A 27,500-nucleotide genomic window follows, 5' to 3' on the forward strand; every position below is an offset into this window, starting at 1 on the left:
CCATAGAACTACCACAGGGCCTTTAAATAAAAGAGTAATGAAATTTAGTTGGGACATGGCCCCAACCATAGCCAAAACCAATATCTAAAATTAAATCAAAGCGTCTAGAAATATCCATAACATGAAATAGAGCCTTACGAAAGGATGGAAGCTCACCATTTCAGTCTAAATATTGATCCCTAAGTCAATCATTATGTAGGAGGAGCAAAACAGTTGGTTCCTGCACAGCGTGGCTATACAATTGCTAGTAGACAGGGTTAGGGAGTAACCGCTATCATAATCTTAGGTTAAGGATAAAATAATATCATTTATAAAACCAAGTAAAACCTTTCATATGCACACAACCATACATAGATATATATAACCATGCTAGGGAAAAGGACAGGGTTTAACATGCCTTTTAAACCTTTACCTGGGTAATGTAGCTTTGCCGTCCTAAACCACTAACGGGCTATATGGGTTTAGCTCCTCCTGTTGAAAGGCCCCAGTGCATGTAGCCGCATGACCAGGGAAGAAAACCTTGGGATGACTAGTACATCCCCCAAAATATATTGTGACATTATGCACACAGTCACCAAGACCAAACTCACATCGACAAATATGAGTTTCTAGTTTTGGTCCCCCCAGGAACTCCACCTTTCATGACTTTACTACACATCCCTCCATTATTGCCCAATTAAAACCATTTTCCAAATAACCAAACTATTTTCCATTTATTAAACAAGGCCATTGATATTGGTATTGTCATACCAATCCTTACTTGCAAGTATCACCCATAGCCAACCATTTATATGCTTAAGAGAACTTTTAAGTTTCCTTCTATTTACCATATTAAACTACTTGGGGGATTCCATGTACCCCACAAGTATAACCATTAGCCATTTACCATTCCAAGCCACTTAACCCATGCATAATTCATTTACCAAGTTTTAAAACATGCAAGAGTTCCATTAAAGTAGTCAATGCAATGAATATATCTTTATAAGCATTTTGTCAAACACATTGGGGGCATATATGACCAAACTAATTCCAATTACTGTTAAACCATTCCCATGCAATCTAGTTATCTAAAACCACCATTAATGCATATAAAGCATAATTAAAACTATGGAAAACCATAACCAACCATTTAATATCAAACCCCCAATTCATATTTGAAAAACAAAATCTTACAATCAATGAAATCATGGAAACATTCATAAAAACCATGCTTTTCGATAAAATTAATAATGAGGAAAGAGAACATGCCTTAAACCAAGATGATGACAGAAAGAAATCACCAAGACAAGCCCCAAATTGATCCTCTAGTTGAAACCCTAACTTTCCTTGCCCAAAAGTTTTTGAGAGAATTTTAGAGTGTTTAAAAAAGTTTCTAAGTGTTAATGAATGAAATAATAGGGTAAATAACCTTTCAAGTAGGGTAGAAGTCATGGGACCTTATTAGGATAAGTGGGAAAATATCCAGAATACCCTCACTTATATTGTACAAAAATCCCATCATAAGGGTACGATTGACACACACGAGTCGTACCTGCCGATACGAGTGGTACCCTCCACCTGTACCCTAAGCCTCAACCGTTGGATCAAACACAATCCAACAGATGACTCATCCAACCAATTTGTATCCAAGGAATACGATTCGTACCATTCATTTATACCCCTGGCAGATTTAAACCCAAGAAAGATTTAGATACTGTCCACCATACAGTCCTGGGTATGACTCATACCCTGGCTTATGGCTTATGGTGAGCCACTCGTACTTAGATCAAACCTAAGTAACCAAGTCTAAGATTAAGTTAAGGAACCAAATGATGCGTAACCACCAATATAACTCGTACCCCTAAGTCGTACCCATTCCAGAAACCAAAATCCATCCTATCAACTAACACTGGTCAGTATAAGACTAGACCATACCATTCTTACCTTAACATACGGCTCATACCCATGAGTGATATTGGGTCCGGAGATTATAACTCTAGGAAATTTTCCAAGGTCCAGAAACCAAGATGTTTCAGTGGGGTATTCATCAATGGGTCCCTTCCACCCATTAAGCCTATCAACCCTATTTTAGTTTAAAAGTGTGAATCTTACCCTATTTTATGAAATTATCCATGAAACCCATGAATTTAAACCATGAACTTCTTAGTAAATCAAATTCAAGTTATGTCGACATGTGTTTCCATGTTATTTAAGTCACTTCATGTTTGAATTACAATTTTCCCCGTCCTAATTCCCTTAATTTTATGATGAATCCTCAAGTTATGAATTAAACCATGAAAATATGATGTTTTATCATGTTTACCATATTTTCATGTTCAAATTCATGTATTTGTCTCATTCTTTGAATTATCACCTATTTTGGGTCTTTGATTATGACTTTATGTCACTATTTTAAATAATATTATCGTATTTTGTAATCAGACTGTGCTAGTAGTTTATGAACACCTGATACCTACATATTTTTACAAGATTCTATTTTAATTAACAAGTCAGTTAGACCATGGTTTTATTATCATATTCAGAATATCATGTTCATGTTGAGTATTTACAAAAATAATACTGTGTCATGTTAAACGACTAATAATACCAGTGTCATTCAGTTGGGAGAAACACTTAGCATCGAGTGAACGCAGGGATGATGGCTTCCCCATTGGTAGAGGCATGAGTTAGTAGCAGTCCCTAAGTTTCAGTCCTACGGCACCACCACAGATTATGAGGGGTCCCCCGTTAGTAGAGGCATGACATCCTCGTCCTTCGGGACATCAGCCTTGTGGATCCACATCGTCAGTCATCTGTTGGTACCCCTAGTAAGGTACCAAAACCATTCCATCTAGGGTTACAGGTTGGACCCCGATAACTTAGATTGGGGCATGTTGGTTATAGCTAGCTCCCACAGTGATTCACCAGCTTATTAGATTATGTTTGTTACTCATGTTTTAAGATACTTCAATTTTCAGTTGATTTCAGTCTCTTGGTGAGTCTACTTGCACTTAGCATGTATGTTTTAAGATTATGTATCTATTTAGTTTTACTTATTGTATTCATCCCCACTTACTCAATATATTTCAGAAGTACTGACCATATATACGTCTGTGTGGCTACATTATTTCATAATATAAGTACCAGAAGTAGTCCATACACAAAGGTCAGACAATTTTCAGCTTTTAGCCAGCAGGTGATGAGTTCTCCTACTTCAGGAACTTTAGTCCATTGTAGTTCATTTGTTGTATTTTAATTATTCACATATATTGATTAGTGGTAGTTGGAGGCATGTCAAAACTATCTATAGTTAGTATAGTTGAGGCTTCATAGATAGTCAGTCAGAGTCATGATATGTAATTCCAGTCTTTTCTTCAGTTTTATCATATTGTAAAGTTTATCAATATTACATTTATTTAGACTTTCTCATGATTATGTTTCCCCTTAATAAATCTAGTTTTTATACAATTTAAATTAGTTGCTCAAGCAGTATGTCAGTTCATGGGTTAGTTTGGAATCACTTGTTGTTCCAAGCACCGTGTTACATCTAGGGGTAGTCTTGGGTCATGACACAAATTCTCTCAAATTTCCTATTCAAAGACAAGGCTTGGGTTTCAAGAAGTTGGTCATCTAGGGCTCTAAAGCTGTATTCTTCTTCAGATTCTTGGGGATTAAGGCATGTATCTCTCTCCCTAAACTTGTGTTTTCATTATTTCATGAATTGGTTTGATATTCACATGGTTTGGGTGTTGGGTTTTGAATGATAAGTTGAGTGTTTTGGATGTAAATTATTTAAATATTTTTCCTATGATTATTATGGATCTATTAGGCATTAAATTGGTGATTTTTGAACTCATTAGGGTGCATGGGAGTGGTGAATGAAATAGGGGTACAAGGATTCCCTAAATTTGTAAATAATAAAACTAGGGGTACAAGAATTCCCCCAAATAATTAGATTTTGGTAGTGAAAGTAATTAGAACCTTAACCCACTTGCATAATTAGTTTTGAATTATGAATAATCATTTGGCTTGGCCTACTTCTTTAAAATTAATGCATTGCATAAAAGGCTAGAAGATAAGAGTGATCTTGAAAACCTGGTGGGGTACAAGGATTCCCCAAGTGAATGATTTTCTTTAAAACCTTTTTGGGTACAATGAATCCCCAAAGTTTATTTCTATAATGGAGGCTAGGGTACAAGGACTCTCCAAAGTGTTGACTTAATGACATTTGCTTGCAAGCTATAGTCGGTATGATGATACCACTTAATGATGCCTTAATGATTGACTCCTTTAATTAATGGATGGTTTATGTGTCAAATATTTTAATTAGGCTTAAAGGGGGTTGTATATCTAACCGTGGAGGTGAAGATCCCGAGGGACTAATACTGGAAACTCATGTTTGCCGACGTGAGGGTTGGTCTAGATGGTCATGTGCTTATGTCACACACACACACATACACACATACACACATACACACACACATAAATTGGTGGCAAACATCCACCAATTTATAATATAATCGAATCAAGTTAGATGAATATCAATCATATTTTCCTAATAAGTAAACCAATTTCTTCTCTAGTTTAATGTGCATCTCAATATTTATAAAAATATTTTCTTAATAGAGTGCTATTTTAGGAGTATTTTTCTATCTTATTTTAGAAGTATTTTTTAATTGATCAGTACAAAGGAAAATATTAATTGATTCTCCTTTCATATATTTTAGGAGTCCCATATATTTTCGGAGTCTAATTAATATAATAAAAATAGTTGAATAATAAATTGAAGAAATTAGTGAAAAGATAATTTTGTCTAAAGGAAAGTCCTTTAATAAAGGAAAAAAAAGTTCAAATAACTTTTCTAAGGGTCTTCACAATTTTAATATATTATAGATTATAGATATAGATTATAGATTATAGATATCGATTATATATTATAGATATAGATATAGATTATAGTTCTAGGTATAGATATATATTTAGATATAGATGTACATATAAATTATAAATTATAAATTATTGATTTAGAGTTGGGCTTGTTTAAATATAATTTTTTAATAAATTTATTATAGCCAATATTAGAAATTAGCGGTTAGAGATAAAATGGGCTGCTTTCATTCCCAAATTCGTTTAAAAAAACAGAAAAACACGAGTATGTTTATTTGAAAAAAATACATAAAGTAGCATACTTAAGTATTAAATTACAAAAAATTGCAACACTTTTATCAAATTATATTTTGTAGCATATGTATTTGTATTTTTGTAGCAATAGTTGACAAAAATATAAAATATATATTGATCATAAGGATAGTAAAAATTATATATATTTATATTTTTGTAGTAACAATTTATAAAAATATAAAATATAACTTGTTATATCATGTAATTATGAAATTATTGTTATGAAACTCATAATTAAGGGGATAGTATGGTATTTCTCTATTAGTTTTACTCCTCCAAATCTGCACCCCTTGTAACCACCACTGGGACCCCACAGCTTTATCACTATATATTCTGCTTCGGGTACCGAAAAGCCCACGTTCGAAGACCCCATCTCTCTTCATGGATTCCTCGCTTGTGACCCCAATTCCAAAGCCCTTTTTCTGGTACTCTTTCTTTAACGCGCGTGGTGTGTGTGTGTGTGATTTTTCACGCCACATGAAATTGATGAGCAATACGTATCTATGGTTTTGTATAATATGTATGTGTTGTTCTATATTGGGTCAAAATTATAGCATCATCTGTTCTGTTTCAGATACTGTGGCTCTCAGGTGCTAAGCTGCAAAGGTGGTTTGTTTTGGACCTGCAGCCATGGACTCATCTTCCTTTGAGGGTAGTTTCTTCCTCCTTTTTTTCCCTTGCCAAAACACAATTCACTGTGGCAAAGTCAAAGCAAGTTTCACGAATCGATCAAATTAAGCAAAAACGAATTGGGACAGAGGAAGTAGCTGTTAAATTTCTGATCTGTTTGCTTATCATCCTGCTAATGTGTTACTGATATCTGAATGACGTTGATCCCATCTCTTTTTTTGTTTCTTTTATACAATAAATAATGTTAATTTATATTATCTCTTGCATATTATTGTATGAAATTAAATTACTGTTTTATACGTATCAAAAAGGAAATTAGTTCTTGATTCTTTCTCACATTGTGATTTTATTTTTCAATTTTTTTTGTTTGTTTTGGTTTACTGAAATGAGTGATAGGATTGGTGGTTGGTTACCTACTTACCTACTCTTGTGGGGTAAGTGATAACTATGCCATTTTCTTTGCCTACGGTGTTGTGGTCCTTCACATTTTGTTTTACAATTTAGAAAGGGAGAATTACCTATGAGAACAGTTGAATTATGGAGGTGATTTGTTACCTTATGCTGAGACAAATATATTATGTGATCAGTTTGGAATTACTCGTAGAAATGCAGTGCCACTATTACATGAAGTCAAACGAGAAATAGCTAAAAGATTTACCTTTGCTATTCCTTATTTTTCTGCACTCGTACAAATGATCTTTCTGATTTTTTTTTTCCTCTTAGGCAGTTACCTGTGTAGAAAAAGAATTTTTTTTTCATTTTTTGTGGGAAGGGAGTGGGGGCAGGGGAGGGAGGGAGGAAGGAGTGGCTGATGGTTTACGTAGAATTTCTCCTGTGACTCTTTACCATGCAGGATATACTTACTAGAGTGGAGCTGGCAAGTTATGCTTAATTGTATCTTTTTTTTGCTGCAATTTATCTGCCGCTTTGATGCTGTATGATCTGGACAATGCAATTTAACTGCCTTTGTTCTTTTATTATTATTGATGAACAGTGCAACTGTTTAGTGCATCTGTCTTAAATCTCTATTTTTCTATACTTTTTGAGTTTTCTCTCATTTTTCTTTTCACTTCTCTCCCTTTTACCCAGTTCTCTGAATATAATTAAAAAAAAGTAGATTAAAAGATGTGTTAATTATCAAGACATTGAACTTATGAGTCATGTGATGGTCCTTTTTGAAAAGGCGCTACAAGAGTGACAAAAAAACAATAGTGTTATATGTTGGTAGATTTAACATAGAGGATATATGGTGAGAAGATTGACGATAATAGGGACAAAAGCTCCAAGATTGTCGTCGCATAGAGAGAACATATGATTAGAAGGCCAAGGAGAGTCATTTATTGACAACCACATACTTGGTGTAATCCCAAAAAGTGGGGACCGAAAAGATAAAGTATACGCAGACCTTTCCTCTACCTTGGAAATAGATAGACTATTTCAAATAGACCCTCAGTGGAAGGAGCAAAAAGTCTAAAGTAGTATAGAGAATTAAATAGTGGAAATGAATAAGTAATGGCAAAATACTATAAACAACTTGACAAATCATCCTGAACAGTATTCATAACAAGATAATACGATACTCAAAAGTACAAAAAACAACATATAGTAACCAAACTCAGAAGACAAGAAACTACAAGAGTCATACTACGACTAATAGTACAACGTAGTATGACTAATAGTACGGAAGGATAAGCAAGGCAATGCTTAACTATCTAGCTAACCTTCTACTCTAATTCGCGTCCTTAATAACCTCATAATTAAGGTCATGTCGTCACGTCTTGTCTAATCATCTCTCCCTAATACTTCAACCAGCTTCGACCTCTCTTGAAGACATCCATATCCAACCTCTTACACCTCCTCATTGAAGCATTTGTGCCTGATTTATGCACATGCACCAACCATCTCAGCCTTGTTTCTCGCATATTGTCCTCTATCAAGGCCGCTCCTACGATGTCTCAGATATTTTCATTCCTAATATATCTCTGTAGTATGTCCACTCATCTATCTTAGTATCACCATCTTCACAATTTTCATCTTTTGAATGTGGGAGTTCTTGACTGGGCAAGACTCTACTCCATACAACAGAGCTAGTCTAACCACTGCTCTGTAGAACTTGCCTTTCACTTTGTTTGGATGATTGTCATACATTGTTTCATAATGTATCATATTGGATTGTGTTGTGTTATGCTGTATCGTATTGTGTTGTTTTAATGAATACGACATTTAGGTAGATTATATCATTTTTCGTCATGACATAATCTCACACATCAACAATTAGAAGGACAAACCTACAAGAAAAGTAAGATAGGAGGTAGAAATACCATAAAAGGTACATGATAAAATATAATTATTAAATTAATAAGTAAAGGCAAAATGAGAAAAAAAGAAGTAACAAGGCGATCACACTAACTCGGTTGTTACATAAAATGGGACTTCTCGTCATTACCTAATCATCGATTTAATGATACGATACAATAAAATTTATTTAACAATGCAAAAAACGTTGTATTTAACTAACAACACAGTACAATACAATAAGAACAACCATCCAAACAAGTTGTAAGTCTTGGTGGCACCTTCTTATCACACAAAACTCTAGATGCGAGCCCCCATTTCATTCGTCCTACACCAATATGATATGTGCCATTATCATCAATCTCCCTATTTTCTTGGATAATAGACCCAAGATACTTAGAACTTCCTCTATTTAAATGATGATTTAACGTGAAATGTATAAATGGGAAAGGCATATAATCAATAAGATCGTTAGCAAGTGTTAGAACATTGAGAGTATCTATGGATGAACGTTTTTAAGGAGACATGTAGGGATTTTTTATAACTGGGTTCATACCAACTTATAACAATAATAACACCCAAAGGTGAGGCCTGCTAGCTAAGTTGCTCGGACTCGGGTGCGAGTATCCGAGACGGGTGCGGATCCGAGAGTCGGATTCGTCAAAATATAAATTTTAAGATTCAGGGATGCAAATCCGAGTGTAGATATGGGTGCGGGGATTCGGCTAAAAAAATTAAATATTATAAATATAGAGTTAATAAAGATATTTACCAAAAAATAAAAATAAGGATAATTAAGAATTTAAACTAATGTTGTCAAAGTAAGAGTACACTGATCGACACATGCTGTCAAAGTAACCACGTTTTTTAGTTTTTACTTTTTATTAAAAAAATTACTTTTTATTAAAACAGATATTTGTTAATATACACGTGTTAATATATGTTATTAACAATACAAACAAATAAAGACCGTCACTTAAACCAAAAAAAAAAATCATTGCGTCCGACGACGACTAGAGTGGGAGAAACGCCGTTTCTGTTTCGGTGGTTGTTGGTTGGGATTTTTTTCAGTAAGTTGCTTGTTAATTATACGATGTTTCCCCTCGAATTTCTTCTTTAGTTTGGTGTCTCCAAAATCGGTTGACTGAACCGAATCGGAGACGGCGGAAGCACCCGTCCCTGCCTCAGTCTCGTGTCGAGACGGGTTCGGCGGCAAAACAGCCGAGTCTGAGCAACATAGCCTGCTGGTCAATGAAGTGGGTTGAAAACCTTAGGTCTCAGGTTCAAATCCCAACAGTAAGTCGTCTCATATGTCATATCCTTGGTGGACGGAACTACCTGTTATTTGTTGCTTGTTGGAGGTGACAGGTATCCCGTTGATTTAGTCGAGGTGCGCAAAAGCTGATCTGGACACTACAATTAAAAAAAAAATAACAACATACCCAGTTTTATGGGGCTGGGAGGTGGGTCTTGAGAGGTTAGGATGTACGCGGACCTTACCTCTACCTTTATCAGGGTAGAGAGGTTGTTTCTGATAGACGCTGAGCTCAAAAGGGAATGTGCTCTTATCAAGTCTTCTAGAGTATTGCACTAACATATTCCCCCCAAAAAATTTAAATTACAGATATGCTTTTAGCCTATAGTTATTAGCTTATAATTATTGATGCACTAGCCTTTTGTATACAAGATGATGTTCTATGTGCATATATTTGCTGATCATGTTGGGTCTATTAAGAATTTTAGTTACTGAGCTAGTCAAAAGTTCGAAATGGATACTTATTCAAAAGGGAAGAGTTATAAGACAAGTAGAAGTTAAAATATCTGTACTAAGTATAGTACTATAAGAACAATGATGTTGAATGAGACTAGTCCAGTCCGTGGCATTTAAGATGCATATATCTCAGATATAGAAGTTCATTCGTCAGGAGAATGACGTGAACCGGAGGGTGAAACATATCAAACTAAAACATGATGATTGAAAAGAATGAATGTTATGAAAGTGCGATGTCAATATGAAGATGTCTAACAAAGTGAAAGACAAGTTCGATAGAAGTCTGTGAGATCAACGGTGTTATATAAAACTCAATGTTGGACCTTTAATGCCCTACCACATCCTCAAAAAAAGAGCATTGTAAAAATGTAGATATAAGATGGATGTTTGGTCATATAGATAATATCAAAAATGATCACGCGTATTAGAAGGTACAAGTAGCACACATTTTCAGATGGTTTGATTAATTTTACTTAGAACTCCAAATGCACTGGTCCTCAGAATTAGAATATCACTGTGATAGAGAGTGCAACTATATCTCGTAGGGGATAAAATAATAGGTTGCCTAACTTAATTTGCACATGTCCTACTTAGACCACCAAATGCACCAACTTTATAGATGCAATACTATGATAATTGATGTTGTTAAACGAACACGAAGTCACTTAAATCACATGATGGGACATTGTTTCAAAATACGTATGATCTCTTGAAATCAATGAAGGCTTAGCTTAGGATAGAACAAAAGACCTTCAATTTCTTAGAATTAAACTCAATTTAGCTAAGAATAAAATACAGTAGAAGAAAATGACTTGTATAGGTTATACCAACTAATTTGGAACTTTGGGTTAATGTCTAGTTGTGGTTATACTTACATTCTGTCCCATGTCTGGTTAGGGACATATATTTATCAGTTTTGTGGTAAGTGATAATATTCAAAGAATCTTCAATTTTAGTGATTTCCTAATTTGCTTTAAATATAAAATATTTAGTTGTGGGATGAGATGGAACTAAATAGAGCAGAATGAATATGAGGATTCGTATTGCCGATCTACTGGTTATAGTTTGCCGTAGTGGTGGCAAATGAGAGGATTGAATCGGATTTGGACGGATTGAAAATGCATTGGGCTAATAGGGATTGAATTGCAATTCACCCATATAAATATGGTACGATATGGATTGGATAAAATGGTCCTAACCCACTTTAATCTCCTAAACCCAAAAAACTTTTAACCTTTATCTAAGTTATTAGAAATCAACTTAACAACCAAACTTCCATATCTCTATTTGACATACAAACTCGATGTTGAAAATAATCATAAATTTTCTCTGATTTTGTTACTATCATCATGTTTTTTTTTTTGTGTGTTCATTCCTAGTAATTTTTGGATTAATATATGAATTGTTTCGTAATTGGACAATACTAGAAGAGAGAAAAGTAAATAAACCAGGAATACATGTTCACACTCTAAATTACTAAGATTACATGTAAGATTTTCAAAAACAAAGTTGTAGAGTAGAAGTCTGTAAATATATTCCTACACATATACTAGGTACTCCCTCCATTCCTATTTACTTGTCACCTTTTTAAGGTGCACACCCCTTAAGAACAACATTAACTAAAAGGTAATTTGACTAAATTACCCTTATTTATTACTCATCTTTATTTAATATTTCTCGTTTTTACATTATATTAATAACTCTCCATAGTTATGACTAATGGTAAAGATGGAAAAGACAACTAATTATGTCTTGATTTTCTGAAATGCCAACCATTATGGAATATCTATTTTTAGTAAGGACGACAAATATTTAGAAACAGAGGGGCCGTTTGCTCATGAAATTGTGAGTATTTGAAAAAGTAGTTCTTTTTTCAAAGTGAAAAATGATATTTGAAAATTGTAGTTGTGTTTGACCATGACTACAAATTTGAGTTGTTTTTGACCTTTTGTGAGTAATTTGTAGTGCAAAAATGAAACAAAAGTAAAAATAATTCATGGCCAAACCCCAAAAGATACAGTAAAAAGTGGATAGATGCAAATTGATAAGAGAATATTAATTCCGAGTAAATGACTCTACATAATATGTGCTCATCGTAACAGGTCCTGAAACAAATGCATGATTTAAAATTGAATGGTCAAATATTTAAATATTAAATGTATTGATGAAAGTTGATAATTTTTTTTGGTTAGAATTAATATATTAAAAGAAAGTTCCCTTTGTAATGACTAACTAAGAAACAATTTAAAGAATATATGAGCAGATTTAATTTCCATATGTTTATTAAATATATAAGCTAATATTTTAATGTAATAATTGAATAGTCGATCTCTCAAACACAACTTTGAACAACTGAAGCCGATTCAAACATATCTGATATTCTCTAATCAACAACTTTGAGAGCATTTTTCAGTTGGCTTTTCTATACCCATATTTTACCCATATTTAACCATAAAAATATGGTCTGCATACACTACTTTGCCCAGACCCCACTATGTGGGAATACACTGGGTATGTTGTTGTTTTGTTGTCCATAAAAATAAAATTAGGTTGAAAGCCCATATTTACACGACTTGAAATATAAGTGATCCAACTCATTAAAATATGGGCTAATAAATGGATTGATTTTATAAATATGGGTTGAAATTGCCAGCTCTAGTTGGTCGATTGAGTGATCTCTCTTTCTTTCCTGTTACTTATATTTGACCAGACATGATGGCTTTTCTTCGCATTTTCTGGTGATCTGGTTGCAGTTGAAACATATTCCATCACTGTGAGAAGCTTGTGCTGTAAGAAAAGTGCACCAAATTAGCTCGAAGACCCTTCAAAAATGAGATGAAGCTACAAAAATAATTTTAAGATACAAGATTTAAAAGCGATGAACAGAAATGTCCCTGTTATGGACTTGTCAAATGTACTTTGTTAACTGTAGTGGTTTTTATCGGATAGTAATTTACAAACCTATAAGTTTGAAGTTTTTCCTGCTTTCTTGTTCTAGGTCTTGCACTTGATCCATCAAAGTGCAGTAAATTGAGTATGGAGGAAAAGAGAGAACTAGTTTATGAATTATCAAAGCAGTCACGTGGTGCCCCTGAAATGCTGCAGTCTTGGAGCCGTCAGGAGATTTTGCAGATATTATGTGCAGAGATGGGAAAAGAAAGGAAATATACTGGGCTGACAAAATTGAAAATAATAGAAAACCTATTGAAAATTGTGTCTGAGAAGAAATCTTTGGAGCATGGAAGTACATCTAATCTTGAAATGCAACCTTCATCAGAGAGTGCCCAGAGGAGTACCAAAAGGCAGAGAAAAGCTGAGCATCCAAGCCGTTTTCCTATTGAAGCTAATAATTCTGCAACAACAAATATTAAAGCTAGTTTAGACAATGTTGTATACTGCCAAAATTTGGCTTGTAGAGCTAAATTAAGTTTCCAAGATGCATTTTGCAAGAGGTGTTCATGTTGTATTTGCCGTAACTATGATGACAATAAGGACCCTAGTCTATGGTTGATTTGCAGCTCAGAGCCTCCTTTTCAAGGGGATTCATGTGGGATGTCATGCCACCTTGAGTGTGCTATTAAGTACGGAAAATCTGGTATTACAACTGATAAATTAGACAAGGGCAATAATGGCACCTTTTGTTGTGTATCCTGTGGAAAAGCTAATGATCTACTCAGGTAACTCTTTGTATTGCCTTCTATCAGCTTCATTTGATCTTGTATTTTTATGAATCTTCAATAAGAAACAGGATGTTTGTTTCACATGTCATCTACATTGGTTCACATCCCAATGTTTTCTTTTCGTTCTATTTTTTCTGAAATTATGTGTGTGATAGTTTTTTCTTATAAAAGTATTTTATTGACATCAAGGTTTTGGCTACTAACTTTCTATATTTGGATTGGTACGATGTGTTTAGGAATGAGTAATTCCATCAGAACTCTTGGACCATTTATGACAACAATTACTTGCCCTGAGCATCCAAAAAAGCCTAATTATAGAGAGTTCTGACACAGTTTGCTCACTGTTTTCCTATTCTTTTCTCGAATTTCTTATGAGGATATATATATATATATATGCATCTGGCTGCTTCTCTTTTCCAATGGTTGTTAGTCTGTTGCTCATCGTGTACACGTATTGCTGGCCTGAATGGAAGTGCACTTTGATTTTTTTGTGTTAATCAAAGTAGTTATTCCTATGATTAGCCCGATATGAATTTTTTTTTTTGCCTTAAGGGTTCAAATTGAAAATAGAAGGTAATAATTCATGGTATATGAAGTACTAATGAAGAATCAAACCAAGTGTCATCTACAATGCACTCCCTCCGTCCATTTTTACTTGTCCAATATTGACTTGGAATACACTTTAAGAAACAATATATAATTAGATAATTTTACTATCACGCTTTGAATATTATTGGAGTCTCAAATCAGTGGGTTAAAAGGTTGTTGGTCTCCTTATATGGTCTTGGACAATTTTCTCCTCATGAGCTATCTTTTGGAGTTGAAGTTAGGCTTAAGTGCTATATGGTCTTGGGCAATCCCCTCCTCGTGAGCTAACTTTTGGGGTTGAGTTAGGCGCAGGTGTCACATCTTTACAATAATAAGTTTAATGCTTTGGGAAATACATTGGGTAATGAATAGTATTTGATAACAAGGATAAAATTTCCACAAAATGATAAATTATCCATTGGATTTTCTAACTTGACAATTATTGTTAGGCATCTATTTTTAGTATAGTGGACAAGTAAAGATGGACGGAGGGAGTACATAGTTGTGTGTGTTCTTGCTTATGTGTAATTTGACTTGATCTTAGATTTACTCATTTGACCCAACTTTATTTTGTTTGTTCCCAAGTACTCTTATAGTTAGCAAAATAGGAACAATAAAGTATTATCTAAACTTTCTGGTTATTCGGTGTACTATTTTCATTTATCATTCTCTTTTAGGGCCACTCGTGGTATTCCAAACTTTACGCATAGTATGGGCCATTCTCTTCATCCATATGTGTAAGACTCTAGTCGGACTCCAAAGCCAAGTAGTGTACCCTGAGGTAGCAATGGGGAAAAAATTTGAAAAATTGCGTAGAACATAACTGAACAGAAAGAAAGTCGAGGACTCTCAAGTGTTTCTTTGTTAAAATAATGCATTTGGAAAAGTTTCGGTAATATGTCACACTTGTTGTTTTCATACCTTTCTCTCTAGTCCCAAGTTGCTCGGACTTGGATGCGGGTGTTTGATATGAGGGTGCGCGTCTAGGGGTTGGATTCTTCATGATCCAGATTCTAATATTAAGGGGTACAAATCTAGGTACGGGTATGGGTGGGGGGATTTAGCTAAAAATAATTCAAATATAGACAAAAGTAGAATTATAAAAAGATGCTTAAATTCTGGTGGACTATTTGGAAGGAAAGATATGCATGGATTTCTTAGAGCAAGTTTTTTTTTTTTTTGAAACTGGTAACTTTACTCTATATATCCGCAGGTATACTACAACCAAAATGTAGTTCCTGTTACAACTTACATAATTTATTGAGCTAATTGTTGCCTACAAATAATCTGGGCACATCAAAGATATCAAGTTTACACCAATAATAGAAAAAGCCTAGACAATTCATTTTGATCTTCTGCAAGTTGTTCTGCACATTCTCAAAACATCAGTTGTTTCTTTCTCTCCAAATTGTCCACCATATCCATGCGGGGACAATCTTCCATCTCTCCTCCTCCTTTGAAGCATTACCGTCCCTGTTCCAACTACTTAGGAGTTAGAACTCCCTTAATGCTCCATGTTTCACCCACTTGATCCCGTTCAGGCAAATGAACATCCTTCAAAATTGATCTGTCCACGGGTAATGCAAAAAAAGATTGTTTATTGTCTCAGCTTGCTGTCCACATATAGGGATGCCAATTGGTAGCCTTTTTTCTAAGATTTTTGTGTGTCAAAACTACTTCTTTAGTAACCATTAAAAATAGTTTACTTTGTAAGGCACCTTAGGTTTCCAAATCATCTTGCATGGCCAGCTGATCTCCTGTCCTGCATACATATTAAGCTCCTTGCCCTTGACTGTCTCTCTCCCATATCAACAGATTTTTCTCATTAGTGAGATTTGTGAAGGAAGCTAAAGAATTCTAAAATTCTGCCACTTTGTCAATTCCCAGTCATATAAGTGTCTTCTTAGTGGCAAATTCCACCCTTGACCAATCCATATTGTAGCCACAGTGACAAGTTTTTGTTGGCTTTAATTAAATGGCTCAGGATGCAGTTGTTTCATTGTAGAGTCACCATTCCACTTATCTTCCCAAAATGAGGTCTTTTGCCCATTGCCAACCTTCACTCTTGTTTTGTGGTAAAAGATAGGCCACAAATTCCTAATTGCCCTCCATACAGTGCTATTATATGGAGTGCTTATCACTTTTGTCATCTACCTATCTTCCATACCATATTTTGCTGTGATGACATCCCGCTAAAGAATGCCTACCTCATTAGTAAACTTCCAGTCACTTCATCATGAGACTTTGATTTTGCATTCTCAAATTTCAAATCCCCAAACCTCCTGCTTTCTTGTTCACAATCAATTCCTCCCGTTTAACTAAGTGAAACTTCTTGTCTCCACTTCTTTGCCACAAAAAATTCCTTCTGAGGGCATCAATGCTTTTATCTACACTGGTTGGCATTAGGAATACAAACATCATAAAGGAAGGTATTGCATCCAACACACTCTTCACTAGTATCAATCTACCTCCTAAAGACAAGTATCGACTCTTCCAATTTGTGAGCTTCTTTTCATATTCGTCCAGAATCCCATTCTATTTGAGATACCTTTTTATGTACTCTTGGCACCTAAAGGCATGCCTAGGTAAATTGTAGGGAACTCGCTTACTCTGCCTCCTAGTTTTGTAGCCAATAATTCTATGTCAACAACTGCATTGATAGGATAAATGAAGCTCTTTCCCCAATTAATATGAAGACCTGATACTGCCTCGAAAATTACAAATGACTGTGAATCAAAACCCCCTGATCCATCCCTTCCCTTTTGCGGTGTTGATCATACTACTCATCCTCTCCATAGCTAATATGAATAGAAATGTGGATAATATGTCCCCCTGGCTCAAGTCTCTCTGCAAAGGAAAAAATCCACACAGAGATCTGTTAATTAAGATTGAAAACCTCACAGTGTCAATGCAATGTTTGATCCAGCTTATCCATCTCCTTCCAAATCTCTTTTTTCCCAATATCCGAAGCAGAAAGTTCCAGTGCAGAAAGTCATAAGCTATCTGAATATCTAGCTTGCAAACTAGCTCTGCCTTGTTGCTTCTCTGTCTCGCCTCTACACACTCATTGTCTATCAACACAACATCCATGATCTGTCTCCGTTTAATGAATGCCATTTGTTGCCTATCCACTAGGCCATGTATCACTTTCTTGGGTCGCTTTGCTAAAAAGCTTGGTTATGATCTTGTAGACTCCCCTAATAAGACTAATGGGTCTAAAGTCTTGTAGTTCATCGACACCCACCTTCTTTGGAATTAGAGCCACAAAAGTTGCATTTAGACTCTTTCCAAAGAAACTTCTTTCATGAAAATTCTGGAAAGCTGCTACTAAATCAACACTGATAACATCTCATTATTGTTTGAAAAACTCCATAGTAAAGCCATCAGGTCTCGGGCCCTTATCTCTTGCACATGCGTTGATGCTTTCCAAAATCTCATGGGCGTCAAAAGGAACCTCTAGCATAGATTTTTCCACTTCACTGATTGTCAGACTGTTTGCCATTTCCATTTGAGGTCTCCAATCTTTTGTCTCTGCATATAAGTTTTTGTAAAAGGATATTACTTCTTTCTTAATGTCCTCAGGATTTTCTATTTACAAATGCATCTCTTTATTGTTTATTATTAAGTTCATATCAGAAGTCATTGCATCTATCTCGAATTTCTAAATTGATTTTGTTCAAGTACCCAAAATTGTTTGACCATGTCAGATATGGATGTCAGACCCTGTCTGCAGCCACACCCATGTCGTGTCGACATGGATGTGACACCGAAAGTGAAGAGTCTGTGGACCTGAGTCTTTTACATCCTTTTGACGAGGATCAAGTTTAGAACTTTAGTCTTTTCATTTTAGAAAGAAATAGCAAAAGAAACAAAGTACTTTTCTTAGTGCAGAGAATAGCCTTGTTGGATGTCTCTGCAACCTTTCTTCTTTGTTGAAGTTATGTTAGAGAGGATATTTGTGCGTAAGTGTAAAGAAAAGTAAATATGCTTAGCTGCTCGAATTTTGGACAAATAAGATAAGATAAATAAGTGTTTATTGCTCTCTAATCCAGTAGCCATTATCTCCAAGTTCAGAAACGAAGTTCACCTTAACCACAATGTAATGGTACCATTGATATGCCAATCTTTTAGTATAAAATAGGTTGTTTGGGAACAAGGCCATTCTTAAGCAAATGTAGTTGAAAGTTGAAATGACTGTCAAGTAAAAATGAAGTTAAACTTATCCATGAAGTAACTTTTAGATGCTTTGAGGGATTGAGAAATCCAGAGCTTGTTAGTTGTGAGGAGTAGTATTATATATATATATATATATATATATATATATATATAAATGAGCCCGTGGCAGCACAAGCCCAATATATTTTTTTCTTTTGTCTCAATTATGTGACAAATGGAATTTGGAGTCAATCAAATTTTTTATATGATTTTTAAATATATTAAGTTAATTACTGTAATTTATAGTACTTTCCATTTAGCTTTCACATAATATATGTAACTCTTTCTGTCCCAATTTATGTAGCACAATTGTAATTTTTAGAGTCAATGAAACTTTTTACATATTTTACATTATTAATCATTGTAATTTATAATACTATTACATTTATTAGTAGCAGTACTAATAAATGTTAATTATTTTTAAAATTCAAACATACATATCATGCAATTATAAAATTAATCAATGCCACTTTAATTGGCTGAAGAAATGGTAAAAGTAGATTTTATTTTCTTTCTTTTTCGATAGATTTGATTGAAATAGCCACAAAAAATTAGAGAAGTGGATCAGATGTTTAAAAAGGAAGAGGTATATGTGAAATGAAGCTTTATGTGGACATCATAGATACAAGTGGAGTAATTAGTACGTGCTATATGTGGCACGTGTAACAAAAAGTGTGTAGGGCCCACACTTCAATCAAATGTTGCATAGAGATAAAAGATGAATATATAAATGAGATCTAACTTTTTTGCCCATTTTAGAAGCCGTACACACTCAACAACATGAAGTACAAGAAGCTTCAAACTAAATATTTATGAAATGGCACGAATTACCCCTTACTAGAAGCAGACACAATTATGAAATTTCCGAATCACCCCTGGCTAGAAGCAGGCACGACGACGAACAACTGTCTGCTTCCAGCCACTTATATATATACAAGTTTTCTGTTTTTTTTTTTTTTTTTTTTTTTTTTGATAACCGCGGTAATATATGTTCCCACGCTGTGGGAATACACTGGGTTTGTTGTTGTTGTTGTCACCGCGGTGTTTAGGCTAGCTTTCGCGCACCTCGACTAAATCCATGGGATACCTGCCAGCAACAAATATTAGGTAACTTTGTCCACCAAGGCTAGGACAGGTGAGAAGGAATCACCTAGTGTTTTTTGTCTCTGCAGGGATCCGAACCTGAGACCTCAAGCTTTTAACCCACTTCATTGACCACTAGGCCACACCCTTGGGTGATTAAGTTTTCTGGTTTTTGGTATGAGTTAGATTCTTATTTTCAAATGCAAGTGTTCGCTAAGATTCTTATTTTCAAAAACAAGTGTTCACTGATGGAGTGAGGTTAATTGGAAGATGAATAGCTTGGGTGATTGGAGACATGCAGTGATGGACAAGGACCTCCTATGACCTGAAACTAGCCAAGGAAAGATAATCAGATGCTGATTAGCATCTGGGTCACCGTGGTGTTATGATGCAAGTCTAGCGTCAAAGAAGTTCATGGAATTTTCATTGAGTCACTAAGGTGGAAGCTTTTAGGGTGCTTGCAATAAAGAGTTGAAACTCATGAACATATTAAAGTGGAAGTACAAGGCTCTACGCGGAAGACCACTCAGATTAGGGAAAAAGAGGCTATGAACTCAAAGTGGCTATTCTTGTAATGCAACCCTCTTGATTAAGAAGACTCTTATTTCATTAAGGATAGAAATAAGAGGTTTTTGTAATAATTAGCTTAGGCTATAAATAGTTAAGAAAATCTCCTTTAGACGTAGATTATTTTGAGACTATTTTCGTGAAATTATGAATTGGAAGAGTGAAACTCTTGTAAGTGTGTGGCTAAGGCCATTGTTGCTATTGGATGTTTATGGGATTACTTGCTTGAGGAAGCATTCCTCTTGAGGGTCATCTTTATAGATTAGGTGCTTGTTTCGGATCCATTAATTAAAGGTTTTAGCTTTCTATAACTATTATTGTCAATTCTTTTATTTGTGTCTATCCCCTATCTTTTATCTAGAAAATAATAGCTATAGAAAGCTCAAAACCTTCAATTGATTGAACTAAAACTAGCACCAATTCTATGAAGATACCCTCAAGAGGAATGAATCCTCAAGCAAGCAATCTCACTCACTAACATTGTTCAGCAACAAAGGTCTTAACCTCAACTCTCATAAGAGTTTCACATATAACTTCAATAACATAAAACTAGTCTCAAATTAACCCGAGTCTAAAGGAGTTATTCTCCACTATATAAGCCTAAGCTAATTATTACATACTCGTAATGAAATGGGGTCTTCTTAATCAAGAGGCTTGCGTTTCAAGAATAACCACCCTGCGTTCATAGCCTCTTTCTCCCAATCCGATTGGTCTTCCATGTGGAGCCTTGTACTTCCACTTTAATATGTTCTTGAGCTTCAACTCTACATTCTAAGCTTCCACTGTAGTGACTCAATGAAAAGTCCTTGAACTTCTCAGCTTGGCTTCGAGTGCAAGGTTTTGACGAAGCATGCCTTGCATCATGTTAGCTCAGATTTCGCACTTTCTGGAGAGGAAGACGAGGAGAGGTATCTGTAAAGTAAGGCTCAAACCTTGATTGCAGTTTCAAATTTGTTTTAATTTGTAAAAAGAGTTCTGTCCTTGTGTATGGCGTTGCATAATTTTGCAATCCTAAGCTTGTATTGATGCCATGAGAGATTACCTTCCTTTTGGTATGAGCTCAACCAGCGTGTTGTGCTGCTACAAGCTCATCAGATTGGGCATATACTAACAATTTTGAAATTTGATGTCTAACATGTGCTAAAAGATAAATGTATTGAGAACTTCAAATCACTTTCTTCTTTTTCTTTTTTGACGAAGGAACCTTAGCCCATTACATTCAATATTTTCTAAATCAACCATGACAATGTGACATGACCAAGCTTTTGATGCCTACTTTGTCCTGGCCATTAGGTCATATGAGTGCCATTTTTCCATTATATATTTTCTTACTTTTTTCCTCCCCCATTATATATTTTGCCAGTTTTCTTTTTGAAGCTTTTAACCGTTCCTTAAAGTTTAAAAGCTGTTTGTTACCAATGTCCTTAGATTCACTATCTTTTTCTTAGCCCACGTAAGCGCGTTATGTCCCAATATTTTGGTGGTGTCTATAATTTCTCATCTAACTCAGCTACATAATACGATTTGAGTTTGTGACACAATTGTTGTGCTGTCGTCAAAATGATCGACTAATTGTGGGTAATGGACTCAAAAGGGTTAGATTTATAGATCACTACGAGACCTTGCGTTTCAAGCTTCGCTGTGTCAAAGGTGCTCCAAGGACTACTGGGACACCCTATTAAGCAGACATCAGTGCCAACATGTTGGTTGTGCTGCCAAGGTTATTTTCCATTCATGAAAGTATGGATTCATGTTTGGTGGGTAGATTTACCCGGTAGTTATGCTGGTGGGAGGTAGCATCTCCTTGGAATTAGTCAAGGTGTGCCTAAGTTGGCCCTGGCACCACCGTTTAAAAAGAAGAAAGTCCTATGGCCTTCTGTGTAGTTAATGAATATGCTGATGGTAGATAATATAGAGTTTATTATATCATGGACACATCTAGCCTTTGCAAAGTAACTTCATGTTCATAAGAATAACAAGTTTGACCTCCTAAGGAAGTAGTTTGGCTTGTTACTTGGATTTCTTTTCGTCTATGTGATATGTACAAGTTGAAATTTCCATGACCTGGATATTAATTAATTGACTGAGACATCTAATGGAATGAATAAATACACCGATAAAAAATAGAACTTTTAACATAGAAACGCATGTATGAATTATGGATGCTTTTATTTACTGTGAGATACGGACCTCCATAATTAAAATGAAAGGTATGGCTAGTAGGTTATCATGTGGAACTAAAGATAGTTTTATTTTCTCCAATTCTTGCAGTTTCTTGAAAAAACAATTGATTGTAGCAAGAGATACCAGACGTGTAGAAGTAGTAATTTAGTATTCTTATTAAGTTAATCGGTTTACCCAATAACTCAATAAGAAAAAATTGAAACCGAACCAATAACCCAGTAAAAAGAAATTATAAAACCATTAAAAACCCGTTAACCCAATAACAATAAATCAATACCATTTTTATCGGTTCGATTTTTGCACACCCCTAATATTGTCTATCGTGTGGAACTAAAGATGGTTTTATTTTTCTCCAATTGTTGCAGTTCCTTGAAAAAACAACTGATTGTAGCAAGAGACACCAGACGTGTAGACATATTATGTTATAGGCTTTCATTGAGCCAAAAAATTTCAGTTGGCGCCAAAGATTGTCAAAAATTGTGTGGAGCTCTTGATGAAGCAGTGAAGAAGCTTGAAGCAGATGTTGGCCCTTTGACTGGTTTGCCTGTGAAGATGGCTAGAGGTATAGTGAACAGGCTCTCATTTGGCCCTGCTGTTCAGCAACTTTGTGGCTTGGCTGTTGAGTACATAGATGCCCTGCTCTCTGAGAGAGCATCTGAAATCACATCTAATGCTAAGGTCAAAGGTAATACTCATTCTGATTTGTGGTTTTGTTTGTGCAGTATGATCTGTAGATTACCCTCTCTCTTTCGTGTGTTACTGTGATGCCTTTATTGTTTTCTTTGTCTAAGCGTGGTACTTGTTAAGTCAAGTGAAGCAATCAGCTTTTACATGGGACTATATTTTGTAGATTGCAATGTGATGGAATCAAAGCTCGTCAGATTTGAGGATGTCTTTACCTCATCTGTGACAGTTGTTTTGAGTTCTGAAGGGTCTTCTATGGAGAATGTTGTTGGTTACACTTTATGGCATCGGAAAGCTGTTGAAATGGAATATCCAGTAGAACCAACTCGGACGTTGTTTTCCCCAAGCACTAGGGTTGTGCTCTCAGATCTGACTCCAGCTACAGATTATGTTCTCAAGATTGTTTCCCTTGATAGCAAGAGAGAACTGGGAATGTCTGAAGTTCCATTCTGCACCAGTAAAGCTGGAAATGAATTGTCTAACCTGAACTTGAAAAGCTTAGAAGTTGAAAGAAGTCAAAGTCCACCAACAAATTGCAGCAACCTTTCTAATCCTTCTTCAGTGGAGGATGAAACTAATAACATTGTGCTATGCAGCAATGAGGATGAGAACAGAGGGGATAATTGTCTTTCTTGTTGTGATAACACTGACAAAACAATTTCTACAGACTTGTGTTGCACCACAATCGCCTTTACTAGTAAAAGTCATATAGGAAATGCAGGATTAATGGCATCTTTAGGTGATGATGAAGATAGCATGGTGAAAGTAAGCTCCTTGCCAAATGCTGATGATGTAAATCTTCAGAACAAGCAGTGTTCAGTCGTTCAAACAACAGAAGAGACAAGCACTGATAATGGGTCAAATGCACCTCTCCAGACTGCCTTAGAATTTACACCATTTGTAAGTAGTGAAGAAGCTGGCTTACCCATTACACCCTGCAAGTTGGAGAATGTGAAGGGCAGTCACGGCCGGAAAGGAGTATCGGAACATTGCAGCAAGGATCTTGATAATGGATCAGGGAAGGAAGATGGACCACAAGTTGGCAGCTCTTCGAAGAAGAGAGTTGGAGAATGGCAAGAAGAATGTGCTGGAACTGGAGATAAGGACTTTGAGTATTATGTCAAAGTAGTTAGATGGTTAGAGTGTGGTGATCATATTGATAAGACATTCAGGCAGAAATTCTTAACCTGGTATAGCTTAAGAGCTACACCACAAGATGTTAGGATTGTCAAGGCATTTGTTGATACTCTTATCGAAGATCCAGTATCACTTGCTGGCCAGCTGGTTGATACTTTCTCTGATGTTATTTCAAGCAAGAGATCTTCTGTAGTTCCTGCAGGCTTTTGCCTAAAGCTTTGGCATTGAAGGATTCAGTATAGCTTAAGAGCTACACCACAAGATGTTAGGATTGTCAATGCATTTGTTGATACTCTTATTGAAGATCCAGTATCACTTGCTGGGCTGCTAGTTGATACTTTGATGTTATTTCAAGCAAGAGATTTTCTGTAGTTCCTGCAGGCGTTTGCCTAAAGCTTTGGCATTGAAGGATTCAGAATGTGGATCCTCTATCCTCTGCTTCATGATTTATAGTTGCTGCTGAGCTAAACATAATTCTTTGATTCCCTGATTGTCCAATGTGATTGTTAGTCGATTCATATTTATGATGTAAACAATTAGACCATCTTTCATTTTTCGTTCTTATAGGTTGGTTCTACCCAATTCATCCACATTTCTCTCTGCTGATATGACCTTGGAGTTGGAATGAAGGGGATCTTTGCTGTAAAATAATTTGAAATACAAAATCTGATTGGATCTTTGTTTTGTTTTTTTCAGTAGAAATTTTACTTGATTTGTTAGCCATGAACACTTTGATATTCATCCTTAGTTGTGCCTTTATTTTGGACGTCAACAACTAGAATGTTTGGAAGAGAAACGTATCGAGGCCATTGTTATGTCACCCTTGCTACACCCGGAAATTTCAAATTATATTTATAAATCAGTCAATTTGGTCCATATATTTATTAAGTTGGATCACTTATATTTCAGTCATGAAATCACACAAGGTGTCCCCCAAAATGTGTAGTTTTAGTCTTTTATACCACATAAGAAGTCTTTAAAAACTAGATCTTTTATACCACATAAGAAGTCTTTAAAAACTAGATTTTCTATTCACGTATAGAATAAATACGTTTTTGCCTTTGTAAATCTCAAATATTTTAAAACTTTGCCTTTGTAAATCTCAAATATTTTAAAACTACTTTCCATGTTCAATTGACTCTGAAAGTGAGGAAATTTGGCTATTAAGTCTCTTCAAGTTTCTAATTAGCAAAATGACCTACCTTTTTAAGTTTTCAATTAGCAAAATGGCCTACTATTTTCTCATTTGTCGGATTGATAATCGTTTTGTTTATATATAAGTCAGATCGATACTAGATCTGTCGGATTGATAATCGATCTATCTATATATTTGTCGGATAAATAACAGATCTGTCGGATTGATAATCGATTTGTCTATATATCTGTTGGATAGATAATAGATCTGTCTAAAAAATGAATCATCTCCCCAAATTAAAAAACTTATGGTCCATTTAATTAAAAAATAGACTTAAAAGGTTTATTTAACAAAGAGTCCCCTCTGAAGTCAACTTCTATTTTTTGTTGTCCTCTTTTCTCTTTCTTTGTTTTTCTTTTATTTACTATGTTGTCCCTTCTCTTTTTTTTTTTTTTTCAATTTCTATTATTTTTTATTAATGGACAAAAAATAAGGTATTCCGCAAAGATGATCTTTCTTTGACGCGAAAGTAAATGTAAGTGTCTTATTTTCAAGTTAATTAACAACATCTGTAATAGGTATCAACCATGCATCTAATGTAAGAAAAATGATGTAAGTTAGCAATTAATTGATAGAATAGTCTATGGTAAAGAATATCTAGTTTTAAAATAGTGTTGCCCATGAGACCTAAGCTATTTTTTAAAGCCCTAAGCTGCTTGTTACCTCTAAATCAAGAGTTATAGAGTATCTAATAAGTTAGATATAGTCAAATAGTGAAAATTGTTACCAATGAGGCATACCTTATTATTTTTTAAGAAAAAATTATATGACGTAGATAAAAAGACTAATTATCTATCATGATTAATGTTTAAAATAATTACTGTACATGATTATCTTTTTCTTTAACTATTTTTTTAATGTGAGTCCTCGTATAAAACTAATAGTGTATACCATTTCTAATTAATTCTTTTTTCTCTCACCTAATTGACTTACTTTTTACTCTCACCTCTCACTTAATTAAGAAAAAAAATTTCTCTACCTCTTTCACCTAATTAAAAGCAAAAATTTTTCTCTCACCTCTTTTTCTAATTAAAAACGAAGATTTTTTTATTTGATAGGAGTAGAGTCTGCTCTCCATTAACAGCGGAAAGGGGGAGGGGCGAAGAGAGAGAGGGGGGGGGGTGCAAAATATAGTTGATATCGAAGCATAGCATAAGATTGTAATGGTCAAGCTCCATGGAATGTGTGCCATAAGGAAGGCAAATTATGAATCATTTGGATTTATACTTATTATATAAAAGGAGGTTCTTCCTGTGATGCTAAATCAAAATCTGCTTCATGGGTAGTGTAGTTGATTTTCAAGGTTAGGACATACTTAGAAACTGCTGGTTATGCTTTGGATGATATGATCCAGATGGAAAGTACTCAGTCAAAATAATTTACCAGAGAATTTTCGTTCAATCTCTTCTTCGTCCTCGTCGCATTCTCTGGAGACCCTAACTCATTTTCCTTTCCGTTTCCTTCTCTAGCCAAATCCCATAGGAACATATACCCCTCTTCCTCATCCTTGTCTCCTTATTTTGCGGTAAATCCCACAGGGCAAATCCACCCCTTCTTCGCCCTTGTCATTTGTATAGTTGAAATACATTTATACAAATATAAATTTATACCTCTAAATTTGTTTAGTCAAAAAGTGAATTTGTTTGTATATTTGTATCAGTGCGTTTATATCTTTGTATTTATTTTGTCATGTTTCCTTCACTCTTCAATCGATTTCATTTTGAATGCATTTATACATTGTACATTTTTATACATTTTGAATGCATTTATACATTTTACATCTATATATATATATATATATATATTTGTTTGTATATTTCTATCAATGTGTCTGTACTTTTGTATATATATGCATTTTGTATATACATGTCCTTAGTTGTATATAATTGTATGAATATATGTATTTTGTATACTCATTTGATTAACTATATATACATGTCTTCGCATATGTATTCTTAATGTACTTTGTATATGGATTATATATACTTAAACTCTTAATATTCAATCTTTTATTGTTTCCACTCTGTATACATACGTATTTAATTTATTTACATTTAATGTGTACTCTATATATATGAATTAATTTTATAGAATCCATTGATATTATTATAATACACATGCATATACATATATGGAAAGAGAATATTATGGGGAAATTGGAGAAAATATTAGGTTCTGATTCCTATCCCTTTCCTTATTAATACTCTAACTTAAAAGAGAGAGAAAAAAGGTTTTTACATTTTTGTATAAATCCTTCGTAAATACATGTAGACATTAACTACCCGTCTATAGAATGTAAATATTGAAAGAT

General features: G+C 34.7%; 1 protein-coding gene across 2 annotated transcripts; it reads left to right on the forward strand.

The window, feature by feature from the left end:
• The first annotated feature begins 5,449 nt into the window (after positions 1 to 5,449).
• Positions 5,450 to 24,721, forward strand: LOC107876538 (VIN3-like protein 2). 2 transcript variants are annotated; one of them, XM_047393653.1, is made up of 5 exons: positions 5,450 to 5,585; positions 5,735 to 5,812; positions 12,855 to 13,533; positions 22,539 to 22,858; positions 23,024 to 24,721. In XM_047393653.1, the coding sequence occupies exons 2-5, from the start codon at positions 5,791 to 5,793 to the stop codon at positions 24,220 to 24,222; spliced, it is 2,220 nt and encodes a 739-aa protein (XP_047249609.1). In that variant the 5' UTR covers positions 5,450 to 5,585; positions 5,735 to 5,790; the 3' UTR covers positions 24,223 to 24,721. The 2 variants fall into 2 exon arrangements, with proteins under 2 accessions (XP_047249609.1, XP_047249610.1); XM_047393654.1 differs by lacking the exons at positions 5,450 to 5,585; positions 5,735 to 5,812 and adding an exon at positions 6,659 to 12,770.
• The last annotated feature ends 2,779 nt before the right edge of the window (positions 24,722 to 27,500 follow it).

The sequence above is a fragment of the Capsicum annuum genome, chromosome 7 (assembly GCF_002878395.1).
Source record: "Capsicum annuum cultivar UCD-10X-F1 chromosome 7, UCD10Xv1.1, whole genome shotgun sequence".
NCBI lineage: Eukaryota > Viridiplantae > Streptophyta > Magnoliopsida > Solanales > Solanaceae > Capsicum > Capsicum annuum.